We start from the raw sequence: 21,014 nt of genomic DNA, 5'->3' as shown, positions 1-21,014 counted from the left end.
GATCATCTTATCTGACAGGTGTAAATAGCACACAGCCGCATGTTTTAACAGCCTTTGCATGTGTTTCTATGTGTGAAAATATCCTTTAATATTGTCTTTAATTGTTATCACTCTCAATGTCATATGATTGGAATCTAAACATCTATGAATGTTGAAGAATTAGTTCCATTATGGATATTTCTACTGATCATAACGTGTTTGTTAGCGAAGGACCAGGTACCCAACCCGGGGTGATAGCTAGCCGCACAATCATGACCGAAGCATCTAGTGAAGGACCCAGTTATTCCGGGGGGATAGCTAGATCGGTCAGATCAGAGCGAGGAGTAAAGCGTAAACTAAATGTGCAGACTTATGAAATTAAATACCAGGCAATACTAGAAGTAGAAAAGGGAATAAAGAAAAAAGATGTCGCAAGTAAATTTGGTATTCCACTTAATACACTTTCAACTTGGTTAAAAAAAAAAAAGAGATGAAATTAAAAAGAAGTTTTCGGAGGCAGACATTGGACCACAACCCAAACGTGACAAGAAGGCAAAATTTCCAGAGTAAGAAAGTGCCCTATTGCAATGGTTTTCGAATGCAAGATAAACAAGCAATTATCATAGTACTGCAAGCAATCCATAAGTCCCCTACAGGTTAGAACCCCAGCAACATTCTGATGGGCCATTGGCCATTCAATTTTACCAGTGAATGAATGACATAAATGGACTTAAATCTTTTAAGTTCTCAGTTTGTCTATATCATAGTAATGTGTTATGTTTCCCTGCCTAGTAAGGAAATTATGTTTATACAACAGATAATCAAAAGGTCCAATTTTCTCAGGATGAATAAGTATAACTAATGTTTCAACTTTTCTTTATTTTAAGTAAATTTGATGGAAAAAATCTTTAAAAGTGATCTGAGGAAACAGTTTTTATGAACAGACAGACAGACAGACTGAAGGAGACTCTTAAGTTATTTTTTTAAACATCCCTGTTACCAAAATATAACATATTTTAATACAAAATTCTTAAAGAGGAGATAACTCTTGAAATAACCATGTTAGATTTATGAACATTGATGTGAGTTTTACTTTAAGTTTAAAGATACCATTTATAGTCACAAAGAAAATGAGTAAAACAAGAGGGCCATGATGGCCTTGAAGTCGCTCACCTGTATATAGGCCTCCAGAGCGGGGCCAGTTTAAACCCCAGGGCTTTTATTTGAACAAACTTGGTAGACACCCATAAGAAGATATTTCATGCTTAACATCTAAGGTCTAGCTGGTCAAGTTTTTTTCTTTACACATATAGTTAAAAACAATGACACACCTGGGGCAGGGCCAGTTTTGACCCAAGGGCTTTTATTTGAACAATCTTGGTAGACACCTACTAGAAAATGTTTCGTGCTTAATATCTAAACTCTAGCTATTCGGGTTTTTTCAAAGAAGACTTTTAAGTTTTTGCTATACACATATAAGGAAAATCAATGTCAGCCTGGGCGGGGCCAATTTTGACCCCAGGGCTTTTATTTGAACAAACTTGGTAGACATTCATTAGAACATGTTTCATGCGAAATATCTAAGCTCTAGCTCTTTGGGTTTTTTAGAAGAAGATTTTTTAAGTTTTTACTATATGCATATAGGGAAAATCAATGACCCCCTGGGGCGGAGCCAAATTTGACCCCAGGGCTTTTATTTGAACAATCTTGGTAGACACTCATTAGAAGATGTTTCATGCTTAATATCTTAGCTCTAGCTCTTTGGGTTCTTTAAAAGAAGATTTTTTTAAGTTTTTACTATATGCATATATGGAAAATCAATGACCCCCTTGGGGCGGGGCCAATTTTGACCCCAGGGCTTTTATTTGAACAAATTGGTAGACACCCATTAAAAGATGTTTCATGCTAAATATCTTAGCTCTAGCTCTTTGGGTTCTTTAAAAGAATTTTTTTTAAGTTTTTACTATATGCATATAGGGAAAATCAATGACCCCCTGGGGCGGGGCCAATTTTGACCCCAGGGCTTTTATTTGAACAAACTTGGTAGACATCCATTAGAACATGTTTCATGCCAAATATCCAAACTCTAGCTATTTGGGTTTTTTCAAAGAAGATTTTTAAAGTTTTTTCTTTTGGTTGCCATGGCAACCAGTCTCAGTTCTGCATGGAATTAAATTCTTTGAACAATTTTTAAAGGTGACCACCAAAGGAACATTCCTGTGAAGTTTGGATGAAATTGGCTCAGTGGTTTATGAGGAGATGTCATTTAAAGTAAAAGTTTACGGACGGACGACGGACGGACGAACGGACAGACGCCGGACGAAAAGCGATCACAAAAGCTATACTATATATATAGTTTTTGCTATACACATATAAGGAAAATCAATGACCCCCAGGGCGGGGCCAATTTTGACCCCAGGCCGCGTGTTCACAAAGATTCAAGGATCAAGATTAGGTTAAAATTTAAAAACTCTAATATTCTTCATTGTTAATCCTTATAGATTTAATATCTAATATTAATTTGATAAAAAGACTTGCAATAGCAAGTTTATGAAAGTTTAGAATAAATTTATTGTCATTTTTGCAAGATACGGGCATTTTACAGTTGATCCAAATATTGATCCTGATCCTAAAATTGATCCTTATTTTGATCTGAAAATTTTTGTATTTGTTGTGTTTTTGTTGATTTTATCCCAAAATAGTTTGGTTTCTTTGCAAATCAGCAATATTTTACATTTTGAATATATACCATTCAATTCTATGAAAGCATGATTAATTTTAGTAACATAAAACAATGAAAATAAAATAAGGATCACTTGATCCTGATCCTGATCTTTTGTTAGTGAACACGGGGCCAGGGCTTTTATTTGAACAAACTTGGTAGACACCTATTAGAACATGTTTCATGCTAAATATCTTAGTTCTAGCTCTTTAAGTTCTTTAAAAGAAGATTTTTTAAGTTTTTACTATATGCATATAGGGAAAATCAATGACCCCCTGGGGTGGGGCCAATTTTGACCCCAGGGCTTTTATTTGAACAAACTTGGTAGACACTCATTAGAACATGTTTCATGCTAAATATCTTAGCTCTAGCTCTTTGGGTTCTTTAAAAGAAGATTTTTTAAGTTTTTTACTATATGCATATAGGGAAAATCAATGACCCCCTGGGGCGGGGCCAATTTTGACCCCAGGGCTTTTATTTAAACAAACTTGGTAGACACTCACTAGAAGATGTTTCATGCCAAATTTAAGCTCTAGCTCTTAGGGTTTTTTAAAAGAAGATATTTAAAGTTTTTTCTTTCGGTTGCACAATTTTTAAAGGTGACCACCAAAGGAACATTCCTGTGAAGTTTGGATGAAATTGGCCTAGTGGTTTATGAGGAGATGTCATTTAAAGTAAAAGTTTACGGATGATGGACGAAAAGCGATCACAAAAGCTCACCCTGTCACTTTGTGACATGTGAGCTAAAAAGACAATATTTTTTTCATAAAAATTCTAAGTTCAAGGGAGGTAATTCTGATAATTTTTGTGCTAGATTTGTAAACCTTGTCACATATGATGTGGTTGATGACCAGAAACTTATATTTAAAGTTTGAAGTAAACACCTTAAGAAATAAAGAACTTATAGTGACAAAGGGTAAAAATTCAAATCAGAAATCTTAAATATCAGTCTATTTGTTGCCATAGCAACCAGAATTTTCAACATAGGAAGATGAGAAAAAGATGTGCATAATTTCCAGACTGCCGTCTACCCATATTTTAAGTTTTATAAAAATATTTTCAGTACTTTTTGAGTTATCACTGGATCCAGTTTATGTGTAAAATTTGCCATATTTTTAGTCTTTTTGTTGCCAGTAAGCAACATAGGAAGATGAGAAAAAGATGTGCATAATTTCCAGACTGCCGTCTACCCATATTTTAAGTTTCATAAAAATATTTTCAGTACTTTTTGAGTTATCACTGGATCCAGTTTATGTGTAAAATTTGCCATATTTTTAGTCTTTTTGTTGCCAGTAAGCAACATAGTAAGATGAGAAAAAGATGTGCATAATTTCCAGACTGCCGTCTACCCATATTTTAAGTTTCATAAAAATATTTTCAGTACTTTTTGCGTTATCGCGGGATCCAGGTTATGTGTAAAATTTGCCATATTTTCAGTCTATTTGTTGCCATAGCAACCAGAATTTTCAACATAGGAAGAAAAGAAAAAGACGTGCAAAATCTCCATACTGCCATTTATCCATATATCAAGTTTCATAAAAATAGTACTTTTTGCGTTATCGCGGGGTCCAGTTTTGTGGTCAGACGGACAGACAGACAGACCTAAAGTCCCCTCCTGTTAAACCGGTAGGGGACTAAAAAACATACCGCTATCTGGTGAAATTGTCAAACAAAAAACAAAGCAATTTGCAGATCAGCTCAATGTCTCTGATTTTGAGTGCTCAACAGGCTGGCTTGACAGATTTAAAGAAAGACATGAACTGTCCTTCAAAAAAGTTTGTGGTGAAGCAAAATCTGTCGACTGTCGAGTGGAAATCTAAACTTCAGACCTTTCTGACTGAATATGAGCCACAGAACATTTACAATGCTGATGAAACTGGCTTGTTCTTTAGAATGTTGCCTGACAAGACCTTAGAATTAAAGATGTTCAGTGCCACGGTGGTAAAATGAGCAAAAATCTATTAAAAGTTATGGTCTGCGCAAACATGACAGGGTCTGAGAAAGTACCGCTTTTTGTGATAAGAAAATCAAAAAATCCTGCCTGTTGCAAAAATCTAAAAACAATGCCAGTCGAGTATGATGCCAATAAAAAACCATGGGTCACATCTGAAATATTCACTATCTAGGTGAAAAAGTTTGACCGCCGTATTTCGGCACAGTCCCAAAGGGTTCTGTTGATTGTTGATAACTGCCCCGCGCATCCAGAAATCACGGGATTAAGATCTGTCAAACTCGTGTTTCTGCCACCAAACACAACATCCGTGACCCAACCTATGAATCAGGGAGTCATAAAAAATTTCAAAGCTCACTATAGAAAGCAAGTTATTCAACGACAGCTTCGAGCTATTGAAACAGATGGAGAAACAAGCATCTCTGTTTTAGATGCATTGTACGTGCTCAAAACTGGTTGGCATGCTGTCAGTCCTCAGACTATTGCTAACTGCTTCCGACATGCTGGATTCCAGCAGTCTTCAATTTGCGATATTCAAATGACTGAGGAGCACCCTGAAGATGACTTGCCTCTGTCAACTCTGAGGCGTCTGACCTCTGGTGTATTGTTTGAGCAATACACATCTGCAAAATTAATGAGTGTTCCGACCTATATATGAGTCGAAGTCCCGATGTGTCAAACTTTTACGTAAGTCCCTTGAACTTCGACTTACCCAAGTTCTACTGTATATATATATATATATATATATATATATATATATATATATATATATATATATATATATATATATATATGACCTAGAAAATATCTAAACAACCTTTCTGACTTATTTTCAGGTCATTTGGATGAAAACAGTATTCTCTACTCTAAAGTACTAATGAGGTTCACCCATATTTTGGCTGGTTTTTGACCACAGATAAACCATATTTGAACTTGAGGTAGAAATCATCAAAACAACCTGACCAATTTCCAGAATATTTGGACCAAAACAGTAACCACTAGTGTAAACCAGGTCTTTTTAATATTTGGTCTAATGGACCTACTTTTTGACCCCATATGACCCATATACGTTGTTTCCATAGAAATCATCTTACAACGTTTCTGACCAATTTCCATAATATTTGAGCCAAAACAATAGCCTTTAGAGTGTTAACAAGGTTTTTTCCAAGTTTGAGTTGTGTGACCTAATTTTTGACCCCAAGTGACCAATATTGAAGCTTCAGCTAGATATCATTAAAAAAAACTACAAAAAAACAACAGCTGTCACGTAAGTGATGAATGCCCCCGAAAAGGTTTCTTAAGCATGCAGGTACAGTATTTTAACTTCATTTTTATCGAACATGGTTATAGCGAACTTCCGGTTATAGGGAACAATTTGTTTTGGCCCAAATTTTGCCCTTCTTTATTTACAAGAACCGGTTGAACCGGCTGATGCTCCCGAGAAGGTTCTGGACACAGGAAAGTATAAAACTAGAAATGTGTCCATAGGACACGGATGCCCCCACACGCCACTGTTCTGTCAATCTTATGACTCTAGGTCAAATATTTTTTGGACTACATGTGCCACAAGTTGAAAACTAAAAAAAAACAAAGGGCCATAATTCTGTTAAATTTGGTCGCAGCAAAAATTCCTTCCTTTACTACCATCTACACATTAAGGTTGTTCATCCCTGGAAGTTTAAGCAAAATCTGCCATCCGGTTTAAGAGGAGTTGCGTTCAGAAAATTTCTACATAGTATATAGTGAAAAAATCAACAAAGGGCCATAATTCTATTAAATTTAGTCGCAGCAAAAATTCCTTCCTTTACTACCATCTACACATTAAGGTTGTTCATCCCTGGAAGTTTAAGCAAAATCTGCCATCCGGTTTAAGAGGAGTTGCTTTCACAAAATTTCTACATAGTATATAGTGAAACAAGAGGGCCATGATGGCCCTGGATCGCTCACCTGACACAACCGCATCCAAGCAATGTCTTAGACAAGCATCATGGCCAAGTTTGATGACAACTGAGTCAAACATGTGACCTCTAGTGTGTTATAAAGATTTTTCCATATTTTGGCAATGACACCTAATTTTTGACCGGACACAACCCATATTCAAACTTTACCTAGAAATCATCAAAACAACCTTCCTGACCAATTTCCAGGAAATTTGGATCAAAACTGCAGCCACTACAGTGTTAAAAAGATTTTTCTATTTTCAGCACCTGTGACCTAGTTTTTGACCGGACATGACCAATCTTAGCACTTGACCCAGAAAACATCAAAACAACCTTCCTGACAAATTTCCAGAATATTTTAATCAAAACTGCAGCCACTAGAGTATAAACAAGCTTTTTCTATCTTTAGCTCCTGTGGCCTAGTTTTTGACCTGAGATGACCCATCTTCGAACTTGACCCAGAAATCATCAAAACAACCTTCCTGACAAATTTCCAGAATATATGAATCAATACTGCAGCCACTAGAGTGTTTACAAGCTTTTCCTATTTTTAGCTCCTGTGACCTAGTTTTTGACCGGAGATGACCCATCTTTGAACTTGACCTAAAAATCATCAAAACAACCTTCCTGACAAATTTCCAGAATATTTAGATGAAAACTGCAGCCACTAGAGTGTTAACAAGCTTTTTCTATTTTTAGCTCCTGTGACCTAGTTTTTGACCGGAGATGACCAATCTTCGAACTTGACCCAGAAATCATCAAAACAACCTTCCTGACAAATTTCCAGAATGTTTGGATGAAAACTGCAACCATAAGAGTGTTAACAAGCTTTCTCTATTTTTAGCTCCTGTGACCTAGTTTTTTGACCGGAGATGACCCATCTTTGAACTTGACCTAGAAATCATCAAAACAACCTTCCTGACAAATTTCCAGAATATTTGAATAAAAACTGCAGTCACTAGAGTGTAAACAAGCTTTTTCTATTTTTAGCTCCTGTGACCCAGTTTTTGACTGGAGATGACCCATGTTCAAACTCAACTTAGAAATCATCAAAACAACCTTCCTGACAAATTTCCAGAATATGTAGATGAAAACTGTAGCCACTAGAGTGTTAACAAGCTTTTTCTATTTTCAGCTCCTGTGACCAAGTTTTTGACCGGAGATGACCAATTTTCGAACTTGACCTAGAAATCATCAAAACGACCTTCCTGACAAATTTCCAGAATTTTTGGATGAAAACTGCAACCATTAGAGTGTTAACAAGCTTTTTCTATTTTTAGCTCCTGTGACCTAGTTTTTTGACCGGACATGACCCATCTTCGAACTTGATTTAGATATCATCAAAACAACCTTCCTGACAAATTTCCAGAATATTTGGATGAAAACTGCATCCACTAGAGTGTTAACAAGCTTTTTCTATTTTTAGCTCATGTGACCTAGTTTTTGACAGGATATGACCCATCTTCGAACTTGACCTAGAAATCATCAAAACAACCTTCCTGACAAATTTCCAGAATATTTGGCTGAAAACTGCAGCCCCTAGAGTGTTAACAAGCTTTTTCTATTTTTAGCTCCTGTGACCTAGTTTTTGACCGGAGATGACCCATCTTCAAACTTGACCTAGAAATCATCAAAACAACCTTCCTGAAAAATTTCCAGAATATTTGGATGAAAACTGCAGCCACTAGTGTTAACAAGCTTTTTCTATTTTTAGCTCCAGTGACCTAGTTTTTGACCGGAGATGATCCATCTTCATACTTGACCTAGAAATCATCAAAACAACCTTCCTGACAAATTTCCAGAATATTTTGATGAAAACTGCAGCCTCTAGAGTGTTAACAAGCTTTTTCTATTTTTAGCTCCTGTGACCTAGTTTTTGACCGGAGATGACCCATCTTTGAACTTGACCTAGAAATCATCAAAACAACCTTTCTGACAAATTTCCAGAATATTTGTATAAAAATTGAAGCCACTAGAGTGTTAACAAGCTTTTTCTATTTTTAGCTCCTGTGACCTAGTTTTTGACCGGAGATGACCCATCTTCGAACTCAATCTGTATTTCATTGAGACAAACATTCTGACAAAGTTTGATGATGATCCAATCATAACTGTGACTGCTAGACTGTTAACAACCCAATTGTTGAAGACGCACGACGACGGACGCCGGACATAGCCCTATCACTATACCTCAAAAAAGATAATTAGAACAAACCTGGTTATGTTTCACAGTAAGTTTGTTTTTCATATGGTTTGGATCATCTGTGTGCGTTTTAATTCTTTTTTTCCCGCTTGATCCATATTTGATAGTTTTTCTACATACAGTGCAGAAAGCTACGCCGGGAACGTCTGGCTTTTTCAGCCAGTTTCCGTAGTTATCCCCGTTTCGATCACATTTAGACAACCATTCCCATCTCCATTTATTTTTTGTGCTCTTCTTGATATCTTTTGTATTAAATCCTTCGTGTAGAAACTTCATTTTGACTAACAAATTGTACAATAAATTTCTGTTTACAGATTTACGTTATGGCTATATGGATAGCTAAATATCCTACCAGTTTATTACGCTATGGGAGTATTCCATGTATAGAGCATGGTTTTTGGGGAATCAAAATTTCGAGACGCTTTTCTCAGTGCTCCAGATAATTTTTTCACGTAAGGGGTATTTACGCATGGAAAATTCATCTGATGAGTATTCTTGGTAAACATGAGTATTTGTACGCATTAAAATTTAACTTGAGGAGTAAAAAGAAATTCTAAAAAAACACATGAAATTTTAACTTGAGGAATGAAAAGATAAAAAAAACACCATAAACAAGGTTCCAAAACTGGATTATGCAATTCAGTGCTGCGCTTCCAACTATTTAAAGTTTTTGAAGCCAGGCGATTTCCATCATGTTTTACTTTATTGCTTTTTAAAATAACAGCACTGATAATATATTAATTAGATCAATAATTTACGCTTATGCTACTTTTTTTTGTCTCGCCATCAGACGACTCTGGGTTAAAAAAATGGTGAATATTAAGCTGGCTTGTAGCCATGTTAGTCATTTTGTTTACATGTACAACGGGTTCAATTAATATCGATCAGGCGCTTTTCGATATCTTCTAGAGGATACAGACCCGGCGAAAATCTAGGAACGTACCAAATAAGGATATTTCGGCGATAATGACATTTTTTTGCACACTTGCCTATAACGTATAAGGAGATATTTGTAAAATTATTTTTTGCCCGTATTCCGACGTTTTTCCATGTTTACAGTACGAATTCAGTTGTCACTACCATGCGTATCTACAAATTTGTAAGCATTTTGTTACTCATGAGTTTTGAAAGCGGAGCGTATCCAGGGAATTTTCATGCGTATTTTACACAGATACGCATCTTATCTGGTCTACTTTTTTCTACATTGTGGCTGGTCTACGGGTATAGGGTGTGGCCGTTGAAATGATATCAAAGCTCTAGGCCTTGTACTTTCAGACAAGATTTTTTAATTTTGCATTTTTTAAACTCCTTTTCTGGTCCCGTGACCTTTTTGTTTGTTTGTTTGTTTCATTTTACGCCTTTTCCCGAACAGTATTTCCGTCATATAGGCGGGTAGTTTGCTAACCATTGTTCCTGGAGAGTTACACCAGTACTGGACTACCTTCCTCCGTGCTAAACTACCAAAGCATCTCCCGGGACCTACTTGTGCAACAGACTGGAACCATTTGAATAACTTTGGCAGGGGACCACACAAGGATCTTTCCTGTAAAGTTAGGTTACTGTGAAGCCGAACTAAAAAGCTCTTCCAAAATTTATACTTTATGTAAAAAGTTATAATTATAAATTGATTACTACTATCTTACCTGTCCCCTCACACCATAACATTCCCCTGAACGACATATTGTCTTCAAATCATCTGTTTTTTGCCTACACTGATGACAAGAGGAACCCTGAAATCAAAGAATCTTGTTTTATATTATATTTAAAAAAATGAAATATTTGACATTAAAGGTCAAGGTCAATTATAAATCAAGGTAAAGTTCAGTCTGGTCAACAAGTTTTGTTGCAAGTATGAAAACATGGGGGCCATTGTAAATTATTCAGTTTTGAAGTAGTGTCACTCATATACACTGGCCATGTTTTGGAAATAACAATGAAACGACATTACAAAGTTGAAGTACGCACTTATATTAAAAGTCGCACTGCTTTGCATATATCTCCAAAAGACATTTGTAATGAGCTGAATGGTATTTATGGACATTCTGTGGTATCATTTATGACAGTTTGTAGGTGGGCGACAAAATTTAAAGGTAGGCTTTCTGTGATTAAAAATGGTCATCGAAGTGGACGTCCGAAGTCGTTAGTGACTGATAAGCATGTGGCTGCTGTGAAAGCATTGGTGGAAGAAGATGGCCCTTATACAGTAAAGGATATGGCTAATAGTGTTGGCATTTCAGAAGGAAGGATTCATGAAATTCTGTCAAAAAAACTTGGACTTAAAAAGGTTTGTGCACTTTGGGTGCCCCATTTACTGACCAATGACCAGGAAAAAAATGAGAGTCATGTGTTCAAAAAAACTCCTTAAAGAGTTCAAAACATTTGACAGCAGGACTATTTCTAATATGTTAACTAGAGATGAGACTTGGGTCTACATGTTTGAGCAACAAAGGAGGGGCAATAATAAACAATGGAGAGGAAAAAATCAAAAACGTCCAGTAGTGGCTAAACGGCAGAAAAGCTCAAAGAAAGTTCTGTACACCATTTTTTTTCAATCATCTTGGTCCAGTTATTCAGATACCATCACAATCTGGACAAGAGCAGCGCTAGGCGGAGCATTATATGCCCAAAAGTACTTTTTCTTTTAGTAAGGATGAAGCATTTGTAAGACATGGGAATTAAATACAGTATTACCTCCTTCAAAAAGCAATCCTCCTTTATAGCTGAAGAACAGTCATGTATATATACAGTTGCTGTTTTCAAAGCACCACCATCAAGTTGTTACCTTGTAAGTAAAAATGCTACAACGGATGGACGAAAAGACGTCATGGGTATAAAGCTGTTAATCCTATAAAATTTTACAGCAGTAGGTTGATTAATACTTGAGTTATTGAGCAAAAACTGTTTCATGTTTAAAGCTAATAGTCACCTTGACCTTTGACCTTGTGACCCCAAAATCAATAGGGGTCTTCTACCCAATATGGACACTCATCCTATGAAGTTTGAATACTGTGGGCCATATGGAACTTAAGTTATCCTCCGGAAACCAATTTTCAGTATTAAGCTAATAGTGACCTTGACCTTGTGACCTCAAAATCAATAGGGGTCTTCTACCCAATACGGACAATCATCCTATGAAGTTTGAATACTGTGGGTCAAATGGAACTTAAGTTATGCTTCGGAAACATTTTCAGTATTTAGCTAATAGTGACCTTGACCTTTAACCTTGTGACCCTAAAATCAAAAGGGGTCTTCTACCCAATATGGACAATCATCCTATGAAGTTTGAATACTGTGGGCCAAATGGAACTTAAGTTATGCTCCGGAAACCATTTTCAGTATTAAGCTAATAGTGACCTTGACCTTTGACATCATGACCACAAAATCAATAGTGGTCTTCTACCCAATATGGACAATCATCCTATGAAGTTTGAATACTGTGGGACAAATGGAACTTAAGTTATGGTCTGGAAACCATTTTCAGTATTAAGCTAATAGTGACCTTGACCTTTGACAATGTGACCCTAAAATCAATAGGGGTCTGTCTGGACGTCGGTATACCACCAGAAGCGGACTTGGAAGTGCTGTATATCAGTGTTTGAGACTGATACCAAGGGCTGACTACTCTGGTGTATTTAGACAGTGGAAATTTCGATTACAAAAGTGTATTTCTGTAGGTGGTGAATATTTTGAAGGGATGAAATAAACCATTTTCGTATATATTTTCTTTATCTTGTTTTTAATACCCGATAACAGAACTTTTTGAAGAACCCTCGTACATGTAATTGATTTATCTGCCTGGATACAAATCCTCCATTTTTTCGAAATTCAAGGACTTTTCAAGATTTTTTTTTTTTTGAAAATTCAATGACTTTATATGGGGATTTTTTACAAGCAAATTCAAGGACTTTTCAAGGACTAAGGATCAAATTCAAGGACTTTAAAGGACCTGTGCGAACCATGGATAGGGACGTAGTTTTTGGCTGCAAAACATTGTCTTGATCTGGTAGACATTTAAGCCAAGCTATTTCAAAATCCCTCAATATATGACAAAATAACAGTCTTGTCTTGATTAAGTGAGGACGCACAGACATATACAGTGCGATTGCATAAAAATGAATCAAGGGCAATAACTCTAGAATAAGGCAAGGCAGATTTACAGCTTTTGTGCACTACCTCTTACCTAAGTTTCTTGTTGATATCTCTTGTACATTCACAGTAATGTCCCGGACAAGAAATCTGCAACAGATCGACCGACCGACTACCAGCTAACTCCAGTATACCTAACTAACTTTGTTTGCCGGGGTATAAAAACAGACAGACAACTGAGAAGTGAACCTAATATGTATGAAATATTCAATCAAAACAATTTCTTGTCCAGTGGATTTTGGATTGGTCAGGCTGAAGTGGCAAACAAACAGTTTTTATTTGTTTGGGATTTAGAATTTAGAATAATATGGTTTTCTTCAGGCCGTTACCATATAACTTCACCATGGCCGAGGGGTTTGCGCGCTCGCTTAGGAACCGAGAGGTCTGGAGTTCAAATCCCAGTTAAGGCAATTCATTTTTTTTTTCAAATTGGTTAAGTCAAATTAACATTGAATTGAATATCAGTGTTGCAATAATTTTTATTAGTCTTAAAGCCAATTTACTACAATTAAAACACTGGAAAGCATTGGTGGCACTATACAAAAACAAATTGGTTTATAATCCCACAACCTTCACCTTTCTGACATTCTGAGACCCAAACAAATTCAGCGCCTTCTGTGCTTTGATTTAATTTAGGCCTAAGACTTACATAAACACTGTCATAGTTTTTATCGCTGACATGGACAGCAACCATTTTAAGATCTTCCTCAGAAATTTCCTCCACAGATCTAGTATCACGAAAAGCTGCAATATGCTTCTTTGCTGGTAGCAAATGTTTGTTATCCTAAAACAATATAAAATACTTATGATTTTTCATAAGCTTAGACATTCTACACTCATTGCTTAGTACTGGTTGATTTCAGGAACTGATTCAACCGTGTCAATAAACTTATAATTTCCTACGCAAAATGAAATAAATTTAGTATAAACCTACAGCACTATAATCTATATGAAATTTCAACTATTAATACATTTTATACACTCAAAAGGAAATTAATGAAAGGCACACTTATTAGTATTAACCCATTCCCAGATAGCAGATTGACCATATAAGGTAGTCACTACATAATATGCCTTATCAGTAATACTGATAATCAATAACCAATAGATAAACCACTATTATCTTTACACTGTACCTATAAGGGTTTATTGGAATTCTGGTTTAAATTAGTACCTATTCACTTTAGATCAAATTTTCTATTAGATTTATTAATTTTACAATTTTATGATCAATATAAACTTTGTAGAGAATTAAATTTCCTACAAAATGATACTAATTTTGGACATATAGGATATTTCTCACAACCTAAAATAGGAGGTTAAAAGGAAAGCAACATCATGTTTTTTTATAACTTTATATTACAAACATTTTTTTCATGCTATAAATCAAACAAATGAATAATAAAATATGCAAAAACTTAACAAAATATATTTTAAATAATTAAATATCTTTCTGACTATTTTTTTTAAGAAATCATGTTCTCACAGAATAATTGTTTTATGTCTCTGCACTTCAATCTTGTTATGAACTAATGTATTTACAAATGAAAGTGTTTGTTCTCAAATTTGTTCTAAATTATCATTATTGGGTAATAAATCCAAATTGTTTTCTTAAATATCCAAGTAAGAATTTATTCACAGAAATAAGCTAAGTGGCAACACAAACAAACTAATATAATACACGTATTTACACAGATTTTTTTTTGACATGTATCAATTGAAACTATAAAACATCTAAACATTTTATTTCACATGATAAATCCACATGGTTTTGATATTTCACTCACAAGTTTAATCCAATTTTTGAATGTTACAGTCACATGTTTTCCTGCTGGTGATATGCTGCATGGCAACCGTCTTTACACAGGTGTATGTTGCATATTGCACAGCCATACACCGTCTCCCTGTGTTTGTTATGTATTCTCATGTGGTATTTACACGTTGTCCTTCGTCCTTCTAGTCGGACATTTGTATGGTGATCAATGTTTTCATTAGAAATCAAGACACGGTTACTCGAAAGTTGATCCCCACCAACTGACCGTTTGTGTTTTGCGTAACCTCCAATTAGGCCGTTGACCAACTCCAACCTAAAGTCAACATGGCGGAAGCGTCTCTTTCTGGTTTGACGAGTTGTTGCCTTGCTGTAAATAAGGTAACTGTTCACTATAGCGCAATTCAAAAGAAACCAAAATAGATACTTCCACCACTTCTTCCCACACTTTCCCACAGAATAGTTCATTCGAAGTTGGTCATGGCGATCAACACCACCCATGTATCTGTTGTACGCCCAGACACTATGGGGTTGACGGACAGGTACAACATCACGACCAACACGTCTCTGGGCATCTCGAACATCTGTGGGATCACTCAATGTTGAGACGTGATGAACTAATTTTTTATCTTTCCAAACACTTGCGGTGATATTTCCCTTCTGAAGTAACTTCATATCACCACGGTTAGTAATATCCCTGGGTTTCTTCAACTCGGTTGGAAAACCCAAGCGATTAATTCTAATTGTCCCACAGGCATATAATCCACTGTCAAACAGGCTCTGCAAAAGTGGCAGGCCTGTGAAAAAAATGTCAAAGAACACAAAACGATTAGTCCGCTGAATATTTTCTGTCAGTTTCATAACCACATTATGACCCAGACCATGTTCTATCTGATTGTTCTGTCGCCCTAAGTAGAACTCAAACCTAGACAAATATGCATTAGTGGCATCACACAACATCCACACTTTTACTCCACGTTTAACAGGTTTGGCTGGCATGTATTGTCTGAATGATAAGCGTCCAGTATATTTTATCATCGCTTCGTCCACAGATGTTTCACGAGACAATGTATATCCATTTCTAAATGATTCACTCAAAACTGGAAATATTGACTTATTTTAATGAATCTATTACAAGTCATTGTCTTTTGGATTCCTTGATTACCCACATACTGATTGGTCGACCAATACATTTCAACTTGGGGAAGCTGATGAATGCCCATGAGGATGTTGATCGACAAGAAGGCACGAAGTTCAGGCTCAGTTACATCTTCCCAGTAGGTATCCGGTCCAGTTCTAGTCTGCTTCCATGAGGCATACTGGTTAGTATATCGGACTATCATAGCGATAAGCCGGACTGGAAACATCAACCAGAAGTAATCCAGGGGTGTTGCTGTTTCTGTGTCAAAACCTTCAGGGAGATTTGGGCCAGGCCTTTCAACAAAGTCGTCAATCTATAAAAAAAAAAAAAAAATAAATAAATATTTCATGTTTTGTCTTATTTCATTTATACTATTTTTTTCTAGATCCAGCTAAATTTATTTAGAAACATTGTAAAAAAGTATATTTTTCATATCAGATCTAATGGTTCATACTACATCTATTTATCTATCATAGAAATGCATAAGTATTTAAATATCATAGCTGTAATTATTTAAAAAAATATCAGAATTTCATTTTGAATTTCATAAATTACAATTTTATATTTTGTATTGTTCTTTTGAATATATACAAATCGAAGCTATTTTTGTAAATATATTATTCAACCAAACACACCCTAGGAGTTGTGAAGTTGCTTGTCCACTCATCATTTCTGACAGACTCACTGCTATCATCATTGCTATCATCATCTGAAGATAGCTCATCATGTACTAATGGTATCTCAACATCAGACCCCAAATCTTCAGGCCCAAAACCCGAAAAATCTGAACCATCGCTAGAATCACTGTCATAAGCCATGACGCAAATTAATTTCTAAGTAGATGTAGTTTCTAAATATTATAGAGAATAGTTTGGTGTTCTCAAACGAACTGATTTGATTATCATTTTGCATACGATTTATGCACGGCCGATTTCCACGCAAGTGCATATGAGACATGCTAAAATATTTATTACCCCAATAAATTACGTAATTGTCGGTGATTTCAAATAATAATTTGCTTACGGTTTCGCATATTTCACAGCGGCAGCTTCCTGTATATTGCCTTATACACAGCCCCCTTGTATCATTTGTTTTGATTGCCATATACACAACATTTTGACACCTAACAGCCTTTCTCATCGTGGGAAACCAGTCATGTACATTATGAAATCATGCGCGTGATCAATGAGAAAAATACTTTTGATTGGATATTTATTTTTACTTACGACCTTTGGAGCCTCGATCGCACAGTTTTTCACCTTTTAACCCGCGCGTGACCCCAATGACGCTGTGGAAAATCCCCGATACCCTGTTACGATTGGACGCTATTTATGACAAAACTTTAAATAGAAACAATATATTTTCTTCTTAGAAATCGATTTATTAATAGTTAATGTTTATATTTATAAACTTCCGGCGATACAAAATTGATTTCTTTAGTTTTATTTTCTACTTTAAATAGATGTTCGTAGAAAGGCGTAGCTATCGAGACAGCGGTCTAAGCGTAGATAAGCGTAGCTATCGGGCAGTTGGTAAGGTACAAGAAAGGCGTATCTATACGGCGGTAGATAGGGTACAAAAAAGGCGTAGCTGTCTGGGAATGGGTTAACAAGATATGTTTATAAAACCTGTTTTCCCCTATCAATAGCCAATTGATCTGGTAGCCAAAAATCAATAGGGGTTATCTACTGGCCAAGGCCAGTGCATCTGTGAAGTTTAAAAGTTTAGGGCCCATGAGTTGTTGAGATATTGATCAGAAACAGTTTTTACCAAGGCCAATGTAATCTTGACGTCTCAGCTTTTGACCCCAAAAATCCATTGAAATAATCTCCTGACCAAATGCAATCAATTTGCGAAGTTTGAAGGTCAAGGGTTCATAAGTTGTTGATTATTGATAGGAATACAGGGTCAATGACTCTACAACACCTTAACCTTTGACTCCCTGACCCAAAAATCAATAGGGGTCATCTACTTGCCAAGACCAATGCACCTACAAAGTTTGAGAGCCAACAGCCCATCGGTTGTCAGATTTTGATAGGAAACAGTTTTTACCTATACGGTCAATATGACACTGACCTTTGACCCAAAATATCAATAGGGGTCATCCACTGGCAAAGACCAATGAACCTATGAGTGTGAGGGCCAAGTGCCCATGGGTTGTCAAGTTATTGATTGGAAACATTTTTTCCAACAAGGTCAATATGACCTTAAACCACCCAAAGTGATGAATGCCCCTGAAAAGGTTTCTTACCCATTGCAGAAAAGTAAAATGAAGAGAAAAGAGAATGGAAGTAACTAATTGCTTAATATAAAGAAACAGTTTGGGCACAAATTTGTACCTTCAACCTCTAAGTTTGTCAACTCTGACAAAACAGAATAAATCCACAAGCGAACCCCCAGGTGCACAACTTCACATGCAGATCAACATTGCTGTAAAGTTATATGACTCTAGGTCAAATACTTTTTGAGTTACATGCAACACAAGTTGAAAATTGTAAATTTTGACAAAGTCAAGAGCAATAACTTTTAAAAATACTAAATATATCAAACAAAAATACCCAGGTGTGCAACTACACATGCTGATCAACATTCCTGTAAAGTTTCATGACTGTAGGTCAAATTTTTTGAGCTATGTGCAACATAAAATGAGAACGGACGAAAGCACGGACAGATGGACGGACGGACAAGGGTAAATCTAAATGCCCCCCTAAAGTGGGGGCACAAAAAGTGTGTTCATATCTTTTATACTTTTAGAGCTATGTCCTGGACAAAGTTCAAAGTGTAAATATTAACAAAGACAATAACTCCTAATTAGGCAAGGCAGTTACAATTCTTGTGCACTGCACATCTACCTAATCAGATCTATCTACCTACAAAGTTTCTTGTTGATACCTCTTTTGGTTTCAGAGCAATGTCCCGGACAAAGTTCAAGTGTAAAAAGATTCATTTTCATATCTCTTATAGTTATCTCATGGATAAAGTTCAAAGTGTAACAAAGTTACATTTCCTCTGCATTGCACTCCTGCTCAATGCCATGTACTAGTGTGTGAAATTTAAAGTAATTGTCTATGCTTAGTATAAAGTTGTTTTTTTTTAATGGAAGACAATTCGAGAACTGGGCAAAATAGAGATATTGTTCTTTAACACTGCACTCTGCCTCAATACCCTCTACCACTATGTGCAGTTTAAACAAATTTATAATATCCAAGGGTTTTCAAGTTATGCTCTGAACAAGTACAACGGATGGCGGACGGACAAGACGACCACTATATGCTCTCCGTTTGGGGATCGTAAAAATTGACATAATTTGATAAATCAGCCAGGTCAGATTTAAAATATGTACAGACTATTTGTTGGAGTCAGAGACTAATCACTTTCAACTCGGGTTGGTAAACATTAAGATAAGATCCATACGACACTATTAAATGATGTCACAAGAAAAATATTAATAGAAAATATTCCTGATGACAAGAGTTAAAATTTACCCCCTCCTCTTCCACTGATTGAGAGCCACCAGAGTGTTGTCCAAAAAATCCAAACTTAACAATCATTCTCTGTAAAACAAAAAAAAAGAAAGTTAGTATGTTTTGTTCCTCAAAGATGCCTTAAATAAAAACATATGTTGGAAAACAATCCTCTACAGATCCATATAAGCTAGTTTTGTTGTCATTAAGCCACACTTTTCAATTAATAAATTTAACTAAAACTCTGCAAGTTGTATGTGTGTCCTTGTCAACTGTATAGCTATCAGTTATGCATTTTCTTCTTAAACAAGAATTTGTAACAGATTACCAACTTCCCCCGCCTCCGGGAAGTTTTATATGAAGCATAAAATTGTGCTATTTCAAAAGATTGAGGTATGGATCTCAGGACTTTCAGTCCAAATTTTATGATCAATGCTAGATCTGCAAATGCAACAATAAATTTATAAAAGAAACAAGATTGCATTTGTGAAAAGTGCTATGCCACCGCATTAATACAACACGAAAAGTAATGTAGGAACAGAATTTTTTTGTTTCTATACAAATGAAGATTGCCATAATGCATAGATCACTGACCCATCTAATTCTTATTATTAGATTAGTGGTTAAATCTATTGTTATTCAAATAAAAGATAAGAGTAGGAATCTATCAATGCAGTAGAGTCTATTGAATTTGGTTGTGAAGGTCATATTCCACATGGCCAAAATTCCATGACTGTACATCAAAGGACAACACAGTAAGACACTTTGTCAAAATCTAGGCCAGCTGATATCAAAGTTCACTTTACATCTTAATATGTGCACATGGTTCAAATTTCATAGCTGCACATTAAAGGACAAAAAAGTAGGTCACATCATCAAAATCTAGGTCACCTGATATCAAAGTTCAATTTTACAAATAAAAATGTGCACATAGTCCAAATTGCATGGCTGTACATCAAAGGACAAGAAAGTAGGTCACTGTCCCCTTGGCCAAGGCAAAATTTTGACCAAAGGGTTTAATTCAAACAATCTTGATACAGGTCCACCAAACAACATTTCATGTCAAATATCTAAGCTGTAGCTTTCTCCAATTCAGAAAACATTTGTTAAAGTTTCTGTTTTTACTATGTGTACATAATGAAAATCAATGCCCCCGGGCAGGGCCAATTTTGACACCAGGGGCAAAATTTGAACAAATTTGGTAGAGGACCTATGGATGATATTATAAAGCAAACATCAAAGCTCTAAGCCTTGTACCTTCAGACAATAAGATTTTTTAATTTTTTACTATATGTACATAGTGAAAATCAATGACCCCCGGGGAGGGGCCAATTTTGACCCCAGTGCTATAATTTGAACACTCTTGGTAGAGGTTCACTACACAAAGTCTCATGCCAAATATCTAACCTCTAGCCTTTGTCAATTCAGAAAAGAAGATTTTTCAAGTTTTTATTATATACATACAAGGAAAACTATCGCCTTTGGGGCAGGGCAATTTTAACACTAGAAGCATAATTTAAACAACTTTGGTAGATGACTCATAGATGATATTATATACATAATATCAGAGCTCTAAGCCTTGTACCTTCAGGCAAAAGATTTAAAGTTTTTACTATATGTACTGTACATTATAAGTGACTGAAAATCAATGACCCCTGGGCGGGGCCAATTTTGACCCCAGGGCTATAATTTGAACAATC

At 35.8% G+C, this 21,014-nt stretch overlaps 2 protein-coding genes across 7 annotated transcripts in view; both read right to left on the bottom strand.

The window, feature by feature from the left end:
- The window catches only part of LOC132733267 (cell division cycle-associated 7-like protein), a 202,736-nt gene that overhangs the window by 41,243 nt on the left and 140,479 nt on the right, over positions 1–21,014 (bottom strand). For all 4 annotated transcript variants that reach the window (XM_060719873.1, XM_060719874.1, XM_060719877.1 and 1 more), the window contains 3 exons: positions 19,336–19,404; positions 13,588–13,722; positions 10,436–10,522 (listed from right to left, as the gene is read on the bottom strand). In XM_060719873.1, the coding sequence (XP_060575856.1) occupies positions 10,436–10,522; positions 13,588–13,722; positions 19,336–19,404 (291 nt within the window). The remainder of the gene's footprint in view (positions 1–10,435; positions 10,523–13,587; positions 13,723–19,335; positions 19,405–21,014) is intronic.
- On the bottom strand, positions 13,763–19,325 carry LOC132733266 (piggyBac transposable element-derived protein 4-like). 3 transcript variants are annotated; one of them, XM_060719869.1, is made up of 2 exons: positions 16,486–19,318; positions 13,763–16,163 (listed from the first exon to the last, which is right to left on the bottom strand). In XM_060719869.1, exon 2 carries the CDS (start codon positions 15,745–15,747, stop codon positions 14,755–14,757), a length of 993 nt encoding a protein of 330 aa, XP_060575852.1. In that variant the 5' UTR covers positions 15,748–16,163; positions 16,486–19,318; the 3' UTR covers positions 13,763–14,754. The 3 variants fall into 3 exon arrangements, with proteins under 3 accessions (XP_060575852.1, XP_060575854.1, XP_060575855.1); XM_060719871.1 differs by having other exon boundaries at positions 16,874–19,318; XM_060719872.1 differs by having other exon boundaries at positions 15,778–16,163; positions 16,486–19,325.

This window comes from Ruditapes philippinarum, unplaced genomic scaffold, assembly GCF_026571515.1.
Source record: "Ruditapes philippinarum isolate M1 unplaced genomic scaffold, ASM2657151v2 ctg1321_1_1_1_1, whole genome shotgun sequence".
Classification (NCBI taxonomy): domain Eukaryota; kingdom Metazoa; phylum Mollusca; class Bivalvia; order Venerida; family Veneridae; genus Ruditapes; species Ruditapes philippinarum.
This window is presented reverse-complemented; position numbering and strand designations above follow the sequence as displayed.

Coding starts and splice junctions, on each gene's coding strand:
- LOC132733266 (XM_060719869.1), bottom strand. CDS start 15,747: ATGATAAAATATACTGGACGCTTATCATTCAGACAATACATGCCAGCC.